Source organism: Peromyscus maniculatus, chromosome 7 (assembly GCF_049852395.1).
Source record: "Peromyscus maniculatus bairdii isolate BWxNUB_F1_BW_parent chromosome 7, HU_Pman_BW_mat_3.1, whole genome shotgun sequence".
Classification (NCBI taxonomy): Eukaryota; Metazoa; Chordata; class Mammalia; order Rodentia; family Cricetidae; genus Peromyscus; species Peromyscus maniculatus.
Window position 1 is genome coordinate 62,537,724 of NC_134858.1, and position 21,416 is coordinate 62,559,139.

Consider the following 21,416-nt stretch of genomic DNA (forward strand, 5'->3'; position numbering starts at 1 on the left):
GAGGATCTATGTTCAAGGTCATCTTTGACTACATAATGGGTTTGAGGGTACAGTCTTAACCTCTCCCTAAAAGTGCAATCCCAAATTACTCCCCAAAAGTACAGTCATAGTAAGGGCTAGCTGACGACATATGAACCAGAGACTAAATAGTTTCAAGTCACGGGAACACCAACAAATACAAGAAATGGAGCCGGGCGGCGGTGGCGCACGCCTTTAATCCCGGCACTCAGAGGCAGGCAGATCTCTGTGAGTTCGAGGCCAGCCTGGTCTACAGAGTGAGATCCAGGACAGGCACCAAAACAACATAGAGAAACCCTGTCTCGAAAACAAACAAAAAAGAAATGGAAGAATGTATTTTCCTTTTTTAAAAAATTTATTTTTATGTGTATGTGTGTATGTGCATGAATTTGTATGCACCGTGTGTGTGGCAGCTGCCACAGAGACCAGAAGAGGGCATCAGATCCATTGGAACTGAAGTTACAGACGGTTTTGAGCTGCTGTGTGAGTGCTGGGACCAGAACCCAGGTCCTCTGTGAGCACAGTAAGTGCTTTAACCACTGAGCCATCATCTCTCCAGCCTCAAATGTGGTGGGGTTTTTCTTTGTTTGTTTGTTGTTTTGTTTTCTCAAGACAGAGTTTCTCTGTGTAGCAGTCCTGGCTGTCCTGGAACTCACTTTGTAGACCAAGCTGGCCTACAAAGAAATTCGCTTGCCTCCGCCTCTGGAGTGCTGGGACTAAAGGCGTGAGCCACTACCACACATGGGTTTTTGGTCTTGTTTTGTTTTTTTAGGACTCGTTTTCATTATTTTAAGTTGTATGTAACTGTACCACAGAGGCTGCCGGGATCGAGAGTTACAGACTGATGGGAGCTAGCTGCCTGAGTGGGTGCTGGAACCCGGACCTAGGTCCCCTGCAAATGCGATAAGCACGCTAGCCATTGAGCCATCTCTCCAGCCTCAAATGTGGCACTTCAAATAGCCATTGTGTGTGCCATACCCTCCCCAGCCCCAGCCTGGCAATTGATTTCCCAGCTTTAGACACTGAGGCAACTGACCTGATTAGGCCAGCTAGAGAAGCGTGGAGAAGAGGCAGCCCTGAAAAATGAGAACCACACAATCGGAATAAAAAGGTACGGCGGACCCAACACCACGGGCAGGCCCTGCACCTGCTGCTCTAAGCCTCCTGTCCTTAGAAAGCCCCCCTCCCAAGTCCCAGTATTCCCAGTATGCAGGTGTGTCAAATGGGAGCAAGCAGGTCTTCATTGTCCCTCACAGAGGCGAACACAGACTGGGTTGGCAATTGAGGAGGAAGGAAGGAAGCCAAGAGAATCCCTCAGCTTGGGATGGCAGAGTTGTAGAGGGGACAAGGGACTGTGGTGTCCTCCGTGGGTCTGTTGGTACAGCCTGTGGAGAAGCCAAGCAGGATTCAGGTCAAGACGTGAGGTGGATAAACACAGGGCTCAATGAATTGGCCTCCACTGAGCCTGGAACAGAGATGGAGGAGACCCCGAGGTAGGGTCATGACAAGGACAAGATCCAGAGGCTCAGGTGAAAAGATGAACAGAAAGAAGCGGGAGGCGATCAGGAGGAAGAGCGGAAGGCGCCGCGTGGGGCGCAGGAGCAGCCCGCTGGTGCCCAGGCGCGGGGGATCCCCTGTGGGGTAGGGTGGCCACACTGGCGGGGCGCCCCCGCGTGGGCCGCTCGCCCAAGATGGCGATGGAGGGGCGGGCGAGCTGGCCGCGGCCCCGGCCCCCGCGCCGGCCCCCGCTCGGGCCCGGGCCCCGGAGGCCGCGCCCCCGCCCGCGGCGCCGCGCCTCCCGGAGCCACTGACGCCCGGCGCGCCCTCCCCCGGCGGCGGCCCAGGCGCCCGGACGCGGCGGCGGCGGCGGCGGCCCGAGCCCGGCCCTATGGCGCGGGCGGACACGGGCCGCGGGCTCCTGGCGCTGACCTTCTGCCTGCTGTCCGCGCGCGGTAAGGGCCCGGGTGGCCGCAGTCGCGAGTGGGCGTCCCCGGCGCGCGCGCGCGCGATGTTTGCAGCCGGGGGGCTGCGGGGACTTGCCCGCAGGGGGTGTGTGTGTGTCCTTGCTGTGTCCGTGCGTGTCCCCCCGGCGCGTGGACCTTGTGCGTGTGAGGTGTGCAGGTTTGTGGGTCGGGGTGGGGGGTGTCCTGCGGGAGAATGTGTCCACAGCGCGTGCCTAAGGCGCCGGGTGGCATCGCCAGCGCGCGGGTGGCTGCGGCGCCGGTAGCTCTAAGCGGGGCATGCTTCTTCTGCCCTGCTCGCACGCGTCTCGCGGTCGCGAGTGTGCCTGAGAGAGCAGGCGGGGCGGGAGTGTGTGCTCTTACACCTCCATTTGTGTCGGGTGCTGTGGGTAACTGGATGGGGCTGAGCTAATATTTGGCCTTGGCTTTTGGGGAGTGTCCTTGATCGTGGTGGGGGCGGCGGTGAGAAAAACCACACTCAACTTTGCCCAGTGGGTGTGGCCCCTGGGGCCCGCTGGGGCGGTAGGGGAATGTGGGGGTGCTGTGGACCCAAACCCGGGGTTCGGAGGGGGCTGGGGGAAGGGCAAGAAACCAGTTGCTTTAGTGAACGGACCCAACACTCGGTCTCTGGATGGGACGCGTGTCACTCCTGCCCCACCCCAAAGGGCGGACCGGGGAAGCGTGGACGGGGTCAGCAAGGCCCCCTCCAGTCCCCCGGTCCTAGGGTGGGCTAGGGTCAGGGGTAAGGGTCACGATTGTACACACCGGAGAAAGGGCTGGGAGGGGGTAACGAAGTGCCCAAGTGTGTGTGCCGGAGCTGCTTCTGACACCCCCGGGCCCTTGGACTCGGAGTGGGGTGTGCGTTTGCGGGGCGGCCCAAGGGAGGTTAGGGCCGCGAGGGGGATGGGCTGCCCGCTTTGTTCGATTACTTCTTGCTTTCCCTGACGAGGGGGGAGTTGAGGATGTGTCCGGGGCGAGTCGGGGAGGGACTTGGCAGTGGGGGTGGGGAGGGGGATTTTTCTCCAGCTGCTGCGGCTTTCCAGAGAGACTGGGCCAGGCCACGTGGGAGGGAGGCAGGGAGGGCGGCGGGAGTGGGGGGGACGGGCGGGGGGGGGGGGGAAGGAGCCTCCGCCGGGCCAACCCCAGGCCCATCTCCAGGAAAACAGCGGGTGGGAGAGTGCTGGAAACCGCTCGGACCCTGGCTCGCCCGGCAAGACACGCCCCTCTCCCTCCGAGACTGTAGACCCCGCTGCAAGCCGGTGGCCGCTCCGCGCGTGGGGCTGGGCCGCAGAGGCTGGGGGCCCCCGGAGTTGTCAGGTGGATGCGGCGCGGGGAAATGTCAGAGAGGTGTCTGTCTCCGTGGAGCCCAAAGGATTAAGGAATAGTTGCGCCTCCCCTCCTCCTCCTCCTGTTCTTCCCAAAGCTCCCGCAGCGCGGGATCCTGGCTGGCAACCGCACTCCAGCTTTTTTAAATACTTCTGAGGCCTCGGGCCGGGGCACCAGAAGGAGTCGGGAGACTGGCCTCTCCCTGCTCCCCAGTGCACAGACAGAGAGGAGCGGGTATTGGGATTCTTCCTGGCTGCCACCTGAATGGCTACAGCAACTCCTCTTCTTGCCCTGGCTTAACCTCCTTCGAGTGTGGAAACCTCTGCAGTCCGTAGACACCCCCATGGAGTGGAGGTCATCCATTCCTTCGCAGTATCTGTTGAGCACTCTTTATACCACATTCTATAACACACGGGTGCCTGATGCCCAGAATGTTGCAAAGAAGATCCTAACCCCGGGCTGTCGGTCTTAGGGTCGGGGTCGGAGGCCAGGACTGGAAAGGGTATTGCAGAAGAGGGGCTCCTGAGCCATACGGGGAAGACCAGGAACGGTTCTGAAGAGAGTGATGGAGAGAGGAAGAGCCAGCCCCGCAGAGGGAGGAGTCTTCCAGATGAAGCAGGGGGTGCCAGTCCTGGGAGGGAGGCGACTTAGTTCACATCATTGCATCCAGCTAAATCTGGCTGGCGGTTAGAATACCGCACGGGGTGGGAGTTGGGCAGGTGGGGGAGGGGTGGGCCACTGGGGTATTAAGAGAGGAGGCTAAGGAGTACTGAGTTAGACCCTCCTGCCCCGCTGTGGGCAGGTTTTCAGACCAGCTTTGCATCCACTCACCGCAGCCAGTGTGGAGAATGCATGGTGCAGGGCTGGACAAGAAGCTCTCCTAGGGAGGAGGTGGTGACAGGGAGACAGAGCGGTGGCTGTGGTGGCTGTGGTGGCTGTGGAATAGCGGCTAGCATGGCCTGAGTGGCGGGATTCTAGAGATATTAAGGAAATGGAATCAGAAGGGTGTGAGCATAGATCAGTGGGTTTTTTTCTTTGTTTTCAGTTTTATTATATGTGTATGGTGTTTTGCCTGCAAATATGTCTGTGGACCACGTGTGTGCCCAGTGCCTGTGGAAGCCAGATGACGGTGTCAGATCCCTTGGAATTGGACCTACAGATGGTTGTGAGTCACCGTGTGGGTGCTGGGAACTCAACCCAGGTCCTCTGGAAGAGTAGCCAGTGCTTTTAACCCCTGAGCCATCTCTCCAGCCCCTATAGATATGGTCTATTAGTAGTGGAGGAGGAGAAGGTCAGACATATCAGTCTTCCCAGCAAAGTCAGCATGGACCGGAATAAAGGGCAGAGGCTGGGTTAGGACAATGCATCATCTGCCTAGTCTGTGAGCTCATAGGAATGAGATTTCCATCTGAGGGCAGTGGAGGGAAGCTGAGCTCTTTTACCACATGAAGGAGTGGGGCTCCCCCTTCCACTCACGTTAGAGTTTGGGGATTGGGGAACCCCGAGAGCTCTGAGAACATAACAGCCTTCCCCTCACATGGAAAGCCCTCCCTGGCGTTCCTTTCTCAACCTTGAGACTCAGGCCCATATTTGAGGCCAACACTAGAAACTTTTGGTTTGTTTTGAGACAGGGCTGTAGCCCTGGCTGTCCTGGAACTGGCTCTCTAGACCAGGTTGGCCTAGAACTCACAGAGATCCACCTGCCTCTGCTTCTTGAGTGCTGGGATTTAAGATGTGAAGCTTCTTTTAATAGTGACTTTTGCAGGGAATTTACCTAGACCCTCAGGTGAGCATTTGAGTATTTTCATGGCCTCGTTAATCACATATTTGTATGTGATTATTTTCCTGACTATATCTCCTTCAAGCTAGGAAATCTCATCATCAGAGCATCCTGTAACGTCAGCACTCAAAGAAACACAGGAAGCTAGGCATTGTGGTGCCTATCTGTAACCCAAGTGATTGAGAGACCGAGGCAGGAGGATTGCTGTGAGTTCAGGGCCAGCCTGGGCTACATAGTGACTCAACTTACTCCCGTTGAAAAAGAGAAAGTAATAGAAAGGATTTATTGTGAGTCCATTTTACAGATTGGAAACCTGAGTGACTTCCTGAAGTTATTCAATTAGGAACCGATCTGGGGCCAGACCAGTCTCCTGCTCTTCTTTGTAAGGCCCGGTCACTCTTCCCCGGGGTTTGGTGCACACTTAACAAGCTCATCCTCTCTGCACTCCTTCCATGGAGAATTTGGCAGCTTTAGACCTGAGTCTTCTCTCTGGTTGGTCCAAGGATATGGAATCCTTTCGTCCACCTCCTGTTCACTCCAATGTCTCTGAGGTATAGCAACCAGACTTGGAATTCCAGATGCAGAACACATGTGGCTGCCAGATAGGCCTGGGTCTCCAAGGGGGGTGGGGGGAGAATAAGGGACTCTATGGAGAAGTCAAGGAGATGGAAAGTGGGGTTCAGGGAAGGAAAACCAGAAAGGATATCCTGGAGTCCGGCATTCTCTCTTCCGGGCCAGGCCAGCTGTAGGACTCCTGTAAATGTAGAGGGACCATGGGGTCACTGGGGTCAAGAAAGCCAAGGACCAAGAAGCTTTCTCCCAGGTGCAGGTCAGGACTTCTGATCACTTGATAGGGGTCCTCTTACTTTACGCGACCTTGTGTAGTTTTGAGGACTGGCACCCGTCAGCAGAACCTATGTGGAGACATGGTGGGCTCAGAAGAAATACTTACACAGCATGTGAGCTGTACAGTAGAACCAGCAAGATAGAGCCCCCCCCCCCCCCCCGTCCTAACGATGGTTAGACCCAGTTTTACTATGAATTTGCTGTTCTGTTTCTGTGTGGTTTTTGTTTGCTTGTTTCAGACAGGTCCAACGTAGCCCAGGCTGGCCTTGAACTTACTATATAGCTTTGAACTTCTGATTTTTCTGCCTCTACCCCTCTGAGTGTTGGGATTACAGGGTTCACCACCACATGAAGTTTATACAGTGCTGGGAACTAAACCCAGGGTTTCATGCATGCTAGGTAAGCATTCTACCAACTGAGCACACCCCCAGCCCCCGGTCTAGGTGGTTTTAAAGCATTTTATTGGGCGTCTAGTAGAGGCCACGTAATAGGCCAGGCAGTTTCTGTCCATGTTATTCACGTTGTCTCTAGCTCTGAAGGGAGTTACTATGTTTTCACAGAAAACAAAGCCGAGGCTTGGAAAGGCATAAGGGATTCTATGCTATTGTATGAGAAGGTCTGCCTGTCTACACAGCCATTTGAGGAATATGTATTGAGTATCTACACAAGACACTGTTTAGCTGCTAAAGCCTGAAGGGCGACTATGATAAAATCCTGAGAGACTGTTAAAGACGAGCCGAGAACAGGGCCAAGGATGTGGCTCCGTTGGTAGAGTACTCTGCCCAGCATGCAGGTGGCCCTATGGCCCGGCCTGTTATCCCAGCACTTGGGAGGCAGAGGCAAAGGGATCATTCTCAGCTGCGTATGGAGTTCAAGAACAGCCTGAGCTACCCGAGACAGGGGTCTCAAAAAAACCAACAGTCGGGAGTGGTAACTGCAGCAATCCAGGAACCCAGGTTCCTAGAGGCAGGAAGAAGTGGGGGGTTCAAAGCCTCTCTAGGAAGAAGCAGCCAGGGGACCCACAAGGTGCTTCCAGAGGCTTGGCGGTGGCTTGTTTTGTATGGCCTGGTGGGCACGGATATTGGGGGACTGGGGGAGGCAGGGCCATGTTGAATGTGGCTTTGCCGTCACCTTAGATGACACTGAGCCTCCCTCTCTGGATTGTACATAGAGGGAGGGCTGAGGCCTTCCTCGTGTCCTTGGCACCCATTCAGACCCTTCTTCCAGCTGTTGGAGGGAGGGACTAGTTAGTGTGTGGTGAGGAAGGTGGCCAAGGTTCTGAAAGAAACGGACTTGTGTCTCTTGGGAAAGAAGCGCGGCCTTCGACTGAAAACAAGCTGTAAATCTGTGCAGAACAGTGAGGAAGGCTCCAGGCAGCCTTTTTTCCTCCTCCCCCACCTACCTGCCCTGTCCTTCCTGAACTGTTCCCTGGAGAATGGAACCCAACTCAGGCTCCTGATGACCTCACCAAATAGCTCCAATCGGACCCTGGAACTCTATAGCAAATTGCCTTTCTGACTAGGTTCTCATTGCTCTGATAAAATTTACTTTATCCTCTTAAGTAGGCAAAAGAGCTTCTCAGAGCCCAGCATGATGGCACAAACCTCTATAAGGAGCAGAGGCAGGGCCAGGCGGTGGTGGTGCACACCTTTAATCCCAGAACTAGGGAGGCAGAGGCAGGCGGATCTCTGTGGGTCTGAGGCCAGCCTGGGCTACAGAGTGAGACCATGTCTGAGAGAGAGAGAGAGAGAGAGAGAGGGAGAGAGAGAAAAGCAAAACATGTGTTTGAAAAGTAAGATTGAGGGGCTGGAGAGATGGCTCAGTGGTTAAGAGCACTAGCTGCTCTTCCAGAGGACCTGGGTTCAATCCCCAGCACCCACATAGCAGCTCACAACTGTCTGTAACTCCAGTTCCAGGAGTTACACCCTCATACAAGACAGATATACAGGCAAAACCACCTATGCACATGAAATAAAAATAAACAAAAATTTAAAACAAGAAAAATAAGATTGAGGGTCAGGCCCAGTGGCTCAAGCCTTTAATCCTAGCACTCGGGTGGCAGAGGTAGGGGTATCTCTATGAGTTTGAGTCCAGCATGGTTTACATATGAGTTCCAGGACAGACAGGGCTATGTTGAAAGACCCTGTCTCCAAAAGAAAAGAAAAAAAAAATAAGATTGAAAATGTCTGGGAGATTCCAAAACCAGAAGTTCTGTATCTCTGATAGGATCTCACAGGACTGATGAGGATTGAGGGAAAACCCTGTAGACAGAAGACTGGTGATGAACAGGTCTCCTGATACCTGCAGTGTGCTCGAGAATAGGGAAGTGCTTGTACGAAGGACTTTGGGAGTCGGCCATGTAGTCGGTTCGAGGAGCAAGATCCCTTGGACACGTAAGATCTGCCTGCTTTCAGTCATCACTATTACAGGCTTGGTGGTAGAGGAATCATACATTTTTTTCTTTTGGTTTTTCAAAACAGCGTTTCTCTGTGTAGTACCCCTGGCTATCCCAGAACTCCCTCTGAAGGCCAGGCTGGACTTGAACTCACACAGATCCACCTGCCTCTGCCTCCCAAGTGATGGGAGGCATGCGCCACTACTGTCTTTGTTTGTTTGTTTGGTTTTTTTTTTGTTGTTGTTGTTGTTTGTTTGTCTTGTTTTTCAAGACAGGGTTTCTTTGTGTATCCCTGGTTGTCCTGGAACTTGCTCTGTAGACCAGACTGGCCTCAAACTCACAGAGATCCGCCTGCCTCTGATTTGGTTTCTTGAAACATGGTATTATGTAGCCCAGGCTGGACTTGAATTCCCTATGTCATTTCGATGACCTTCAACTTTTTGTGTATAGTGTTAAGAATTTAATTTAGGGGCTCAGACGTGCTGGCAAGCACTCTTATCGCTAAGCTATATTCCTAGTCTGCTCTTGAACTTCTGATCCCCCTGCCTCCACCTCCCTAGTGCTGGTATTTCAGGTGTGTTCCACTAAGTCCTAATTATCCAGAACTAGGGATCCAACCCAGGGCCTCCAGCATGCTAAGCCTGAGCTACTTCCCTAGCCCAAGAAGTCTGATGCAAATGTTTGAGTTTGGAGATTTCCTTGTTTAGGGCTGGGAGACTGAGATAGAAACGGAGCTAAACCCAAGATTGTGCAAGAAACGACAGGACCTAGATGGAGTGCTAGAGGAGGAGAAGACCAGATGATAGGGGTGAAACACAAAGCTTGTTTCACCTCTAAAAGAAACGGAGAATGTTTAAGAAACTTGAAAATGGCATTTGAAAAACTTCCCTAAAGGAAGGCAGAGAAGTCTCCTGGAGGGAGGCTGGCATCTGGGCAGGGTTCCCTGGAAACCCTCTTTTTCAGGAGCATCTTGTCTCCACAACTTGGGAGTTCATCTCCCGAAAGTTGAAGGACAGTTTGCTCAGATCTCCCCACTGCACCCCGGTCTCTGGTCCCTATTTCCTCATCCGGGGAAGTCGCCCGCCGCTGACATGGGTCCACTAGGGCTGGGGCACAGTCTGCTGCTCGGTGAGGCGGATCCCTGTTCTTTCTGTGTCTTCAGCCCTGTGGGTTTCCCTGATTCCGCCTTGCTGGGCTCCTCAGAGGTAGTGGAGCTAGACATCTGCTGATCCATGAATATTCAGGAAGGGAACTGGAGCTCCCGGGGGCCCCCCTGCCAGCCACCAGCCCCTCTGGCGGCTGTCCTGCCCGCCAGAGCCCAGGCTGCTGACATACCCAGCAGATGCTCGGGCCCCAACTGTTCACTCTGTTTGTTCAGCACGGCAGGGGATTTTCAAGCCCCGGACATGCTTTAGGGGGTGGGGAGGCTGCCAGAGGGCTCGGGGATTGGTGTTCTGTGGGGCTTTTTCTCCTCTGAAACCCAAGCCCTGCCGTTCTGCCGCTGGCCTGGAGCATTTGAAGCGGCTGGGCCGAGAGCCCGACTTGCCTTCCACAACGCTGAGTTTGAATCGTGGAATCTGGGCCTTTAGAAGAGGAGAAAGCGCTGGATGCGAAGGGCGGCAAAGAGCGTTTGGGTAGCCAGCTCCTCGCCCTGTGCCCAGGGTCTTAAAGAATGCGCCTCTGGGCCTCCGGGTGCAGCTGCGCGGTGAGCTTTTGCCTGACCTCACAAAGCCGTGGGTTCTATCCCCCAGCATCCCACCAAAAGAGAACGAGCCCCGCTACTTCCTGAGCGATGTCCGTCACACGCTGAGCTGAACCCCTGACAGGCAGCGCTGGGTTGATTCTCACAGGCTCAGTAGCATCTGCATTATAAATGTGTGGAAACTGAGTCCCAGGGAGGACACCAGGCTGTCTGCCTCAGCTGGCAGGGGAAGCAGCAAGACTGGGACCTTGATCTGTGTGTGTGTGTGTGTGTGTGTGTGTGTGTGTGTGTGTGTGTGTGTGTGTGAGAGAGAGAGAGAGAGAGAGAGAGAGAGAGAGAGAGAGAGAGAGAGAGAGAGAGATGTATGGACACGTTCATGTGTAAGTGTGCGTGCAGAGGTCAGAGGTCATCGGTGTTTTTTTTAAATGAGGACATGGATGAGATGGGGTTCACTGAGGATAACAGCAGCATGAACCACCAGGTGTCCTGAAGAGCAGCAGTACCGGGATGCTACATCTGAGGAGGAGGGAGAGTCTGTCTCCCCAGCTAATGTGTGGGAGCAAGGGGAACCCTTTATCACTCACAGCCTGTGGGCTAGCCATGTCCTGGCATCGCTTGTACAAATACCACCATTAAAGCAATTTCACATAATAAATAAAAATTTAGATTTTTTTTTTTCATTTGATGTGTATGAGTGTTCTGCTTGTGTATGTGTTTAGGTGCATGGACCTCAGATCCCTTAGAACTGGAGTTACAAATGGTTGTGAGCCACCATGTGGGTGCTGGGAATTGAACCCTGGTCCTCTGTGAGGAGTAACAAATGGCCTTACTGGCTGAACCAACTACCCAGTCCTCACCTTAGCTTTTTGGGACAGGGTCTCTCGCTGAACTTGGAGCTCATTGGCTAAACTGGCTTCAGGGATCATCCCCCCACCCCCACCCCTGTATCCACATCTCCAGCACTGGGATTCCAGATGTGAGTGCTAGGCATCCGAATTCTGAGCCTCACAAGTGTGTGGAAAGCACTTTCCCAACCGGGCCATCTCCCCAGCCTCCGGAACGCAATGGTCTGCCTGGAGTGGGACTGCCTTCTCTTCTAGCACTTGCTATTTTACCCAGGGCAGCCTTGCAGCAGAGCCTGGCTGAGGGCATGTGAGGGCAGTGGTCCTGTCAGAGCCTGGCTGAGGGCGTGTGAGGGCTGGTTCTCTCTGACCCTCCATCCTTCACATTTCTACCTCATCCCCTTGCCTCAGCCAGTTAGGACTGTCTTTTTCCTCCTTTGTATTATTGTTGTTGTTGTTGTTGTTATTATTATTAATTTTATGTGTATAGGCATTTTGCCTGCATATATGCCCTGTGTCTTGCCTGCTGCTTGCAGAGAGCTGAAGAGGGGATCAGAGCCCTTGGAACTGGAGTTACAGATGGTTGTGAGCTGATGGGGGTACTGAGCCTGAATCCCAGCCCTCTGAACAAATAGCTGGTGTTCTTAGCCACTGAACCATCCTTCCAGCTCTGGCTGTCCTGGAACTCCCTCTGTAGACCAGGCTGTCCTGGAACTCACAGAGATCCGCCTGCCTCTGCCTCTCGAGTGTTGGGATTAAATGCGTGCGCCACCACCACCTAGCCCCTGGACTATCTTATTCCTCTTTGAATGCTGTGGGGAGGAAACATGGGGACACAGAGGAGTCTAGGTGTTGACCAGGGTGGCAGACAGAGGAACATGTATGTCGGGGAACACAGATGGAACAGTGTGGGGTGGCGTGGATGGTGCTGTGTTTGCTCTGGAACCAATATCTCTGTATCAGTAAATAAACTGAGACCCGGGAGAAGTGCTTCGCTCAAGGCATACATCTTCCTGATTGCCTAGTCTTCCTGCTTTGTGTGGCTCTGTCACGCCAGACTTGCCTCATGATGAGGAAGGATGTCACCTCCATCCTTGGTCTGCTTTCAGATGTGCCATTCTGCCTTACAGTGAGGAGTCAGGCCAGAGACTAAGAGGAGACCTTGGGCTCCTGAGTTTTTATGGGACAGGGGACAGCAGTCCAGCTGTGATAAAGGACTCACATGGGGAACCACTGCTCTAGGATAATGATGGGCAGGCTCTGATGAAGCATTAATTATGATAGGAAATATTTCCCTCTGTGGTTTTGTCTTGATCTGGGATAGTTGTGTGTTCTATTATCCTTCTTGTCCCTTTGTGGCAGGGACAGTGTTAGGGTCTACAGGCAGCAGCATGTATACGCACAGACTCACATGCACACACGCTCGTACTTTCTTTACACTCAGTGCGTTTCTCAGAGTTTTCCACTACAGCATTTTTTTTCTAGCTTGCGGTGTGTATTCAGTTGGGTAATAGTGGTGGAGATGACCCATTGGATTCCAAAGAGAATAAAACCACTGAGCCACCACACAGTGCCAGGCAATGGTACATCTTCTGCAAATCATCCCTGTGGGCGTTCATGACAGCCCTGAAAGGAAAGGATTGCTATGCATTTTTTTAAACCAAGATACAATTTACGTAGAATTTACCCACGTGTACAAGCATGCTTTTTTGAGACAAAGTTTCATATAACCCAGGCTGGCATCCAAATTGCTACGTAGCTGAAGATGAGGATGACCCTGAACTATTGGTCCTCTTGCCTCCATCCCCAGAATGTTGGGATTATAGGTGTGCACCACCCACCCAACTTATGGAGCGCTGGGGGGGTCAAACCCAGGCCTCATGCATGCTACACAAGCAGTCTACCAACTGAGCTATATTATCCCCCCCTGCACTGCACCCTACACCCTGTGGCTTTTAATAGACTAATAAAGTTGTGTTCCTTGACCACTGTCTCATTCTAGAACATCTTCATCAAAAAGAAACCTCATGCTCCTTAGCAGTCACTCCCCATTCCTCTCTGCTCAAAATTCTTGGTAACCATTAATCTGCTTTCTGTCCATGGACATTGCCTGGAAGAGAGATCACAAAGTTTGTGGCATCTGGTGACTGGGGTCTCTCACTTGGCATGAAGTTCCCAGGGTTCCTCCGTGCACTAGCATGCAGAGCACTCCATCTCTTTTGCTGACCGGACAAAATATCAGTCACTTACTGGACGGAAAGCAAACATTTGGGTCGAATTTACTCTGTGGCTGTTGTGATGGGCTGCTGTGAGCTGGATTCTCTGGCGGGGGCAGAAGTCAAGCTGTGGGTAGATGATGGGACCCAAGGAGGAAGGAGCTTCTGGCAAAGCGAGAACTGGCCTAGATAGACACAGGGTCTCTCCGTAAGTGATTGGCACTGGGTGGTGAGCCAGTGACCGGGAGGCCACACACCCACCCGCAGCTCTGGTGCCTCTTCCTCCACACAGGGGAGCTGCTGTTGCCCCAGGAGACAACGGTCAAGCTGAGCTGCGATGTGGGGCCACTGCAGGTGGTCCTGGGCCCCAAGCAGGCTGCAGTGTTGGACTGCAGTTTGGGGGCGACCGCGGCTGGACCACCGACCAGGGTGACATGGAGCAAGGATGGGGACACTGTGCTGGAGCATGACCACCTGCACCTGCTACCCAACGGCTCCCTGTGGCTGTCCTCGGCTCCAGAACCAGAAGACGGTGCTGAGGAGGAAGCTTTTAGGACGTGGAAGGTCATTGAGGGCAGCTATTCCTGTCTGGCCCACGGCCCACTGGGCGTCGTGGCCAGCCAGGTTGCTGTGGTCAAGCTTGCCAGTAAGTGCTTGCATCTGGGGTGAGGGTTGAGATTTGGAGACCAAAGGGAAGGGATGGGGGGAGCGGATAGGAACTACAGTTACTAACTTACCTGTACCAGAAGCAGGAACCCAACCCAGGTCCCTCCCTCCTGTCCTGTCCTGCTCAGTGGGTCCCTTACCTGCCCTTCCTGTCCTGTGTCCTTCAGCTGTGTCTTCACCCCCTCACCGTCCCTTACCATCCTTCCCCTGACCTTTGAGTTCCTAGTGTACAGGGTTGGCTTGTCTGCCAGGAAGGGGTCAGGGCCCCGAAGCTGTCTCTTCGTGTCCCCTACCCTCACAGCACCCTGCACAGGAGTATAACCAACCTCTATCCTCCTGGCATTGGCCCCTTAGGGCTCTCTAGAGCACGGGCTGCCCAGAAATGTACCCGTCCTAGAGTGTGACCACGATGGTGATGTTGGGCAGGAGGGACTTGGAATTCACTCAGCGCCATCTAACCAGTAATCGTTTCGTATCCCTTGGCCACCTCTCTCTGCTCCCCAACTGCGTCTTCGTCGTTCTGGATCTGCTTGGCTCTGTGTTTCCATGGCTCCGTGTTCTGTCTTCTCTTGTTCTCACTCTCTCTCCTCACTGTGCTCATCCTCAGCACTCCAAGACTTCTCTCTGCACCCGGAGTCCCAGACGGTGGAGGAGAACGGCACAGCACGCTTTGAATGTCACACTGAGGGGCTGCCGGCCCCCATCATCACTTGGGAAAAGGACCAGGTGACAGTGCCTGAGGAGCCCCGGTGAGTGTCCCAAAAGGGAGTCTGCCCCAGTGTGCAGGGCAGAGGGTTCTGGAATATGCTTAGAACGGGGATTCTTAGAGCCGAGGTGGCTCTATTCACCTAAACTCACCCAAGAGCCAACTGCTAGCCTGACTTCTAGCCCAGTTAGAAGGTTTCCTCTCTGGAAGAAAAGCCACCCACCAGGCTGAGGTGCACAGACCCAGAGGACAGTCTAGAGCCCTTCCAAGCCCTCGTAGTCCACCACTTGCTTTATTGAGGGCACTAAGAGCCAGAGAGCGGCTGTGATCTATTTCCGACCACACCAGGAGCCACTGGCAGAAGCCTGGCTTCTGCTCAGCTCGCTCTTTCCAAGGTTCCTCTGCAGTTCCTCCCTGGACTCCTAAGTGCCCTTCCTGTCTCCACTGGACCCTGTGAGGTGCAGGCGTCTGAGCAGCAGGCTACAGGGTCTGTCTTATTTCATCTCCTCTCTTCCTATAAAGACAGTGGCTTAGTGGAACAACCCAGGGAAAGTTCCAGTTTGGAAGCAAAGCAGAGCACAGGCGAGGCTTCTTCCCTCCTGTGGCCTCCTGGCAAGTCCAGACACCCACGCAGCAGGCCAGAACCCAGAGACTCGCTGTGACCTCTGGGTTGGCTTCAAGTCTTGGTCCTTACCCCGTGGATCCTTACACATCTCTGGGGGATGTGGCTCCAAACGTCTCTCCCAGGCATTCACAGCCCTCTCCTGCATCTGTCCATCAGCTGCATCTTTCTCCTCTGCTGCATGGAAATGGGATCCCCAGGCTCAGAAACACTGGCTTCCCAGTCACTCCCAAGCACCATCCCCGACTCACTTCTTGATGTCAGGCTGCCCTCAGCCTTGCTGACTTTTGCCGAGTGGTGGGAGTGGAAGGTGCAGAAAAATCACAGGATACCTGTGGTTAGATGAAGTCAGCAGATAGATCCTTGTGGACCCAATATAGCTTGGCCTCTACCCCTCCTTAACACACTGCTTCCCATTCAGCTCCATTCTACCTGTATCTGTGAAGTGAAATGGGAAAAACATTCGATTAAGTTGTAATTTCCCAAAATGTGGTTTTTATAGCATGTCAGTCTTTTTGTTTTTAAGACAAGGTCTCATTGTAGTTCAGGCTGGCCTCAAACTCAGCATTAGCCAAAGATGACCCTGAACTTCTGATCTTCCTGTCTGCTGAGTTCTGGAATAACAGTTTATGTGATATTGGGGATAGAACCCAGGACTTTGTCATGCTAAGCAAGTATTCTTAGCAATTGAGCTACATTCCCAGCCCAAAGATACATTTTTATATTTTCGGTTGTGAGCCTTGCTTTTAACGGCTGAGCCATCTCTCCAGTCCAAAGATACATTCTTAAAGTTCATAGAAATAAAAAAGAAAGAAAAATTATCTCATTACCCAACTGATGTTAATTTTTTTTGTTCAATTTTTTTTTCTTTTTTCTGACATAGGGTCTTGCTAAGTAGCCCAGGCTAGCCTCAGACTTATGACCTTTCTGCCTCAGTTTCCACAGTCCTGGAGTTACAGGCCTGTGCCACCATACTTGGTCTCATTTATTAATTTTTGTGTTTCTCTCGTTGCTAGGTTTCTGTTTTGCTTGAGACAGAGCCTCCCTGTGTATCCCAGGCTTGTCTAGACCTCACTATGTAGACCAGGCTGGCCTCAGCCAAACAGTGGGGATCAGATTTCCCCTCCCAGCATCTAATTCAGGCGGTGAAGCTACAGGCCTCACCCATGAGGTGAGGCTGCCAGCTCCGGGCTCCAGCAGCGCTTGCCACCAAGTCCTCTGAAAATTGATCCTGCTCTATAAATAGCCCAGGCTCACATGCCCCAGCACATTGTGTCAGGGACTAAAGAAATGTCTAAAACAGGAGTAACTTGATTGTGGCCAAGGTGTGTATTTTTGCACGTGCCCAGCTATACACATTTGATAGTCACAAACTCAGCCCAGTGGTTACAGGAGATGGTAGGCTGTGAGCCCTTGCAGAACAGGTACGCTCTGCCAGGGGACAGGCACCTATTTTCCGACTAATAATAACGGCTAAACCCCAAGGCAGTTCCCTGGTATTTACTATTTGTTTGTTTGTTTGTTTCAAGGCAGAGTCTCTCTCATGTAGCCCAGGCTGGCCTTGAACTCCTAACCCTCCTTCTACTTGCCCAGTGCTGGGATTGCAGGCGTGAGCCTCCACGGCCTCTTCATGAGGTGCCAAGGATAGAACCCAGGGTTTTATGCATGCTACCAACACTGTGTTACCCAGGGTTTTGTGCATAACTACTCTACCAGCTGAACTACATACACCCCAGCCCCACCTACACTAATTTCTAATAAGATGGGATACTTTTTCTTCCACGGGAGCCAGTCATGAATGAGACTAAAAAACTGAATTTATGTTAAGATTCATGCCAAAACACACGACTTTATAGAATGAGAAGGGAAGTCACCTACCACTAAACAGTTACTAACAATTTTGAGTATTCCATCCGAGTCCTTTGAAATACATGTGAGGTTCATATTTGTATACATGTGTTTGGAGCTTTTAAGTTACAGTGTTTATGTCCCTTGGGGAATGTGAGCTCATGGGAAGAGGGTCAGGGGTGTGAAGCATGCAGGACAAGAGTCAGTGGACCCCTTTTCCAGATGAGAAAAGTGACCTGTCCTGGCACTTGCCACAGTCACACACGTTAGACCTGGTTCTCTCACCCCGGGGCACTGATGCTTCTGTGTTGAAGCCCGCCCACCATTACAAAACAAAATGCGGAAAGGTACATCCTTTCAAGTTTCACATTTGAAAATGTCCTATCCCAGCATTCGGGAGGTCCAGGCAGGGGGATCGGAAGTTCAGACTCAGCCTCAGCTGTATGGAATGAGTTCCACACCAGCCGGTGATAACCTATCTCAAATAATTATTTATTTTGTAGAGCTCAACTAATAAGAGTCCCCAATAATCCCCCCTCACAGAGGAAGCCCCATGCACTACACAAGCTTTGCCAATCCCTGCTTTTTCTTCATGCATTCCAACCTATCATTCATCTGTTTTCCAAAACCAGAATTTCTTCCTAAGCAATATTTTGTGACTTCTCCCCTACTAACCAATACATCTCGGACATCTCTCCAAAATCAGAGCTTCCAAAACCACACTGTAACAAAAACAGACAAGGTTTAGACAGCCCTGAGCAGGCAGGGTCCCACCTTGCCTCTGGCCGCAGCTCCAGCTCTGTGCCCAAGGAAGGAGCCTGGCCACTCACATACGCCAAGTTAAGGAATGGATTTGCACTTGGCCCTTGGTGCACCGTTTTCCTGGCAAGACCAGAGACCCTTAGGGTTAGAGAGTGGAGGCAATTAGCTGAGGCCCTGTCTGGCTGGAGGAGGAGGGAGAGGAAAAGCTTCGGAAGGCAGCATTTAGGTAGAGTCTGGCAGGAGGGGCCTGATTCCTCCTCATTTCGTTTCTCGTGGCAGTGGGTTGGGTCCTGGCCCAGATGTTTCCCGGCATCCCCTCCTGCTTCACTGCCCCCCACCTCTCTACCTTAGCACATGTGTGAGTGGATCTGGGGCTGAGGTCCGTGCTTATGTGGGGGACAAAGGTTCGCCTGGGGGACAAGGAAAGGCGTCATACTGCCACTGCAGGTTTCTAAGCACCTAAGGTTTCTAGAACATCTCCCCAGACCCTTCTTCAGCCCCCGGGCCACTCCACCTCTCCGACATTTAGGTTTTTTTGGCCCCTGCTTCTCCAGGAGCAAAGAATCTTCCTCTACCACACAACTGCCCTGACCCCCTCCGGCTCTACCCAGTCTGTACACCAAAGATTTTCACCACCTGGAGCTGATCCCGGAGAAGCCCTCATCACCTCCTGCTTGCTTGAGCATTACTCAGTGCCCACCATCCCAACCTTCCTACCCCAATCTTCTCAAGCAAGGTCTCCTGGCTTCCTCAACCCTCTACCCAGGAGGTCAGGTCACAATGCCCTCATCCCTCCTGGCCCTCTGGACTGTTGTGTAGATTGCTGGATGGGACCTACTGGAGACCACGCCCATTCCCTCCCACAGGCATCCCTAGCTATGAGCAGTGGGCTGAACATAGCATTGAGGGCCAGGACGCCCGGGTTCAAGATGTTTTGTAGCATGGTGACACATCACCTAGGCTGGCCTCACACTCACTATGTAACGCAGGATGACCTTGAACTTCTGATCCTCCTGCCTCCACCTCCCTGGGGCCGTGATTGCAGGCCTGGAGCATTACTGGTTTATACAGTGCTGAAGAAGGGAGCTAGGGCCTGGTGCACCCTAGATAAACGCTACGAACTGAGCCACATCCCAAGACCCTTGTTTCAGGTTTTAACTGCTCCAGCTTGAAGGCCTTAGGTTAACACCCTACTCTGAGATTCAGTTTTGTTACCATAAAACGGAGGTTATGATTCTCCTCTGTCTCTTGGGATCTTTTTGAGGGTCAAATGAGATAAGGGAATAAGGTTGTTTTTTTTGGGGGGGGGAGAGGAAAAGGAAACATGGGTAAGAGGTGAGTGTTGGGGAGGTACAGAGAGATGGCTCAGCCATTCGAAGTGTGTACTGCTCCTCCAGAGGACCTGGGTTTAGTTTCCAGCATCCATATCAGGCTGCTCACAAACTGCCTGTTGTAACTCCAGCTCCATCTGTAATTCCAGCCCTCTGCTGGTCTCTGCAGACACTTGCACTAACACATGCACATACCTACACATTCATGGTTTAAAAAAAATCCTCAGAAGGAAAAAGAGGTTTATAAAAAATCCAAACTGTTAAAAGGGTATTGTGCAGGGGGCCGGAGAGATGGCTCAGAGGTTAAGAGCACAGGCTGCTCTTCCAGAGGTCATGAGTTCAATTCCCAGCAACCGCATGGTGGCTCACAACCATCTGTAATGAGATCTGGTGCCCTCTTCTGGCCTGCAGGGATACATGCAAACAGAACACTGTATACATAGTAAATAAATAAATGTTTTTTAAAAAGGGGGGGGTATGTGTGCATAATAAACAGTAAGTTCCTTACACCGCCCCCCCCCCCCAGCTTCCAGGCTCCCAGGTCCCCTCCCCAGAGACAGCCTCCTTTTATAGGAACATCCAGTACATATACAGACTTGTAAAAATTTTTAGTCTCCACTCATGTTATCCCGTGGCACCAAAGCACTCTGGGCAGATGGCTCCTGGATCTGCAGCATTCCACTTCAGGAAGTCCCCAGACCTGTGAGCTCAGGCCAGACCCACCCGTTTCCAGCCTCTGGATCTGTGGATAGGCTGCAGCAAACATTGACATGTGTTTGCTGCGCATGTCTGAGACTCACTGTGAGAGTCGAAGAAGGGCCAGGGCTAGATCCAGACCTCCTCGATGTTGAACTGTGTGAGCTTGCCCAGGAAAGAGGGTGGATTAGGTGACAGCTGTAAGACAATGGCGCCTTCCTCAGTTTCCTCACCCGCCCAAGCTGTTACCAGGTCTTTTGGTCTTTGCCAGTCTGTTGGATGAGTTTAGATTTTATAGTCGGGATTTGCATTTCTGTCCCTGTGGGCCACCTCCTGTGTCCCCTTCCCCACCTCACAGGCTCCCTCTGCTCCTTCTCAAGGCTCATCACTCTTCCCAACGGCGTCCTCCAGATCCTGGATGTCCAGGACAGTGACATGGGCTCCTACCGCTGCGTGGCCACCAACTCAGCCCGCCGACGCTTCAGCCACGAGGCTTCACTCAGTGTGGCTCTCAGAGGTAAGTGCACAGGCAAACAGGGCACCTGGAGAGTTCTGGGGACAGCTGTCTTGGAAACGGAAGGGACCAGGCCAGATCTTCAGACAAATGACTGGGTAGTAGTTCTACATGAGGATGGAACTGGGGTTCGGGACCCACGATTCCAACTTCCGGTGGAGGGTCCTTCCTTCTTATGGGGTATCTGTGTTTTCCTAGAATTGGGCAGGAACTGGTGAGCAAGCAAGGTATCAAAAGAGGGGTGTCAGTGGCCCACAGCCTCTGGTCCCTTCTGCCCCTCGGGGTGCCCTACGGGCTCTGGGTAGGTGGGAGGCATGCCCCACCTCTCCGTTTCGTATACTGCCAGTCTGGCCCCTTGCCACCCGTGGGCTGGTCCTTTTCTGCCGCTGCCTTTTCCTCCTCCTCCTCCTTCAGTTTTTTACATTTATTTTTTGTGTGTTTGTGCGCATGTCCATGACACCCATGAACAGAAAACAAATTGTGGAAGTCAGTTGTCTCCTTCCACTAAGTGGGTCCCTGGGGTCCGACTTGTGTCTTCAGGCTTGTCAGCAAGCATCTTTAGCTATTGAGCCGTTTCGTACGTCCTTTTGTTTCTGCCTTTCTTTGAGAAGCTGGGATAAGATCCACTGTCAAGGGCACTCACTGGTTTTGGGGTCACAAAGACCTGTTTTGAATCCTGAGTTTCCTCGCCCACCTGTGTGGCCCTGGTCTGGCGATCAAATGTCCCGCTCAGAGGGGTTAGATGGGAATGCAAAGTGTTCGGCACTCAGCAGCTGCTCCACAGATCTCACTTCAAGCCTCCCCCAAGGTCGCTCACTTGCGCCATCCCTCCTCCCTTCCGCTGGGCCCACCCTCTTGTCCCTGGGCTTCTCTGGGCCATGGCTCAGGGAGAGAGAGCTTCGCTCTCTTCTGCACTGGGTCTCTGCCTCCCCCTGCTGGACAAACCAGGTGTTCACCATTCTGCGGCGCGGAGAGAGAATCCAACAGCGCAAAGCTTCCTGGCTAAAAAGTGGAGCCCACCCCGTGCTTTGCACTTAGGACCCCCAGGCCCTTTGGGAAAGGGATCTGCCTAACTCACACAACGCCTTATAGGTTATATCGATCTGCCTATATAGATCTAGAGCTGAGTGCTGGGTCCAAGGAAGAGGCCGGGAGGGAAACGTGGTGTGTGATATGGGTGTGATC

At 52.8% G+C, this 21,416-nt stretch overlaps 1 protein-coding gene across 2 annotated transcripts in view; it reads left to right on the forward strand.

Annotated features, from left to right (window-relative positions):
- Positions 1 to 1,844: 1,844 nt before the first annotated feature.
- Igdcc4 (immunoglobulin superfamily DCC subclass member 4) overlaps positions 1,845 to 21,416 on the forward strand; it is a 35,893-nt gene continuing 16,321 nt past the window's right edge. For both annotated transcript variants that reach the window (XM_076576519.1, XM_076576520.1), the window contains exons 1-4: positions 1,845 to 1,970; positions 13,379 to 13,732; positions 14,360 to 14,501; positions 20,098 to 20,234. In XM_076576519.1, the coding sequence (XP_076432634.1) occupies positions 1,907 to 1,970; positions 13,379 to 13,732; positions 14,360 to 14,501; positions 20,098 to 20,234 (697 nt within the window). In that variant the 5' untranslated portion in view covers positions 1,845 to 1,906. The remainder of the gene's footprint in view (positions 1,971 to 13,378; positions 13,733 to 14,359; positions 14,502 to 20,097; positions 20,235 to 21,416) is intronic.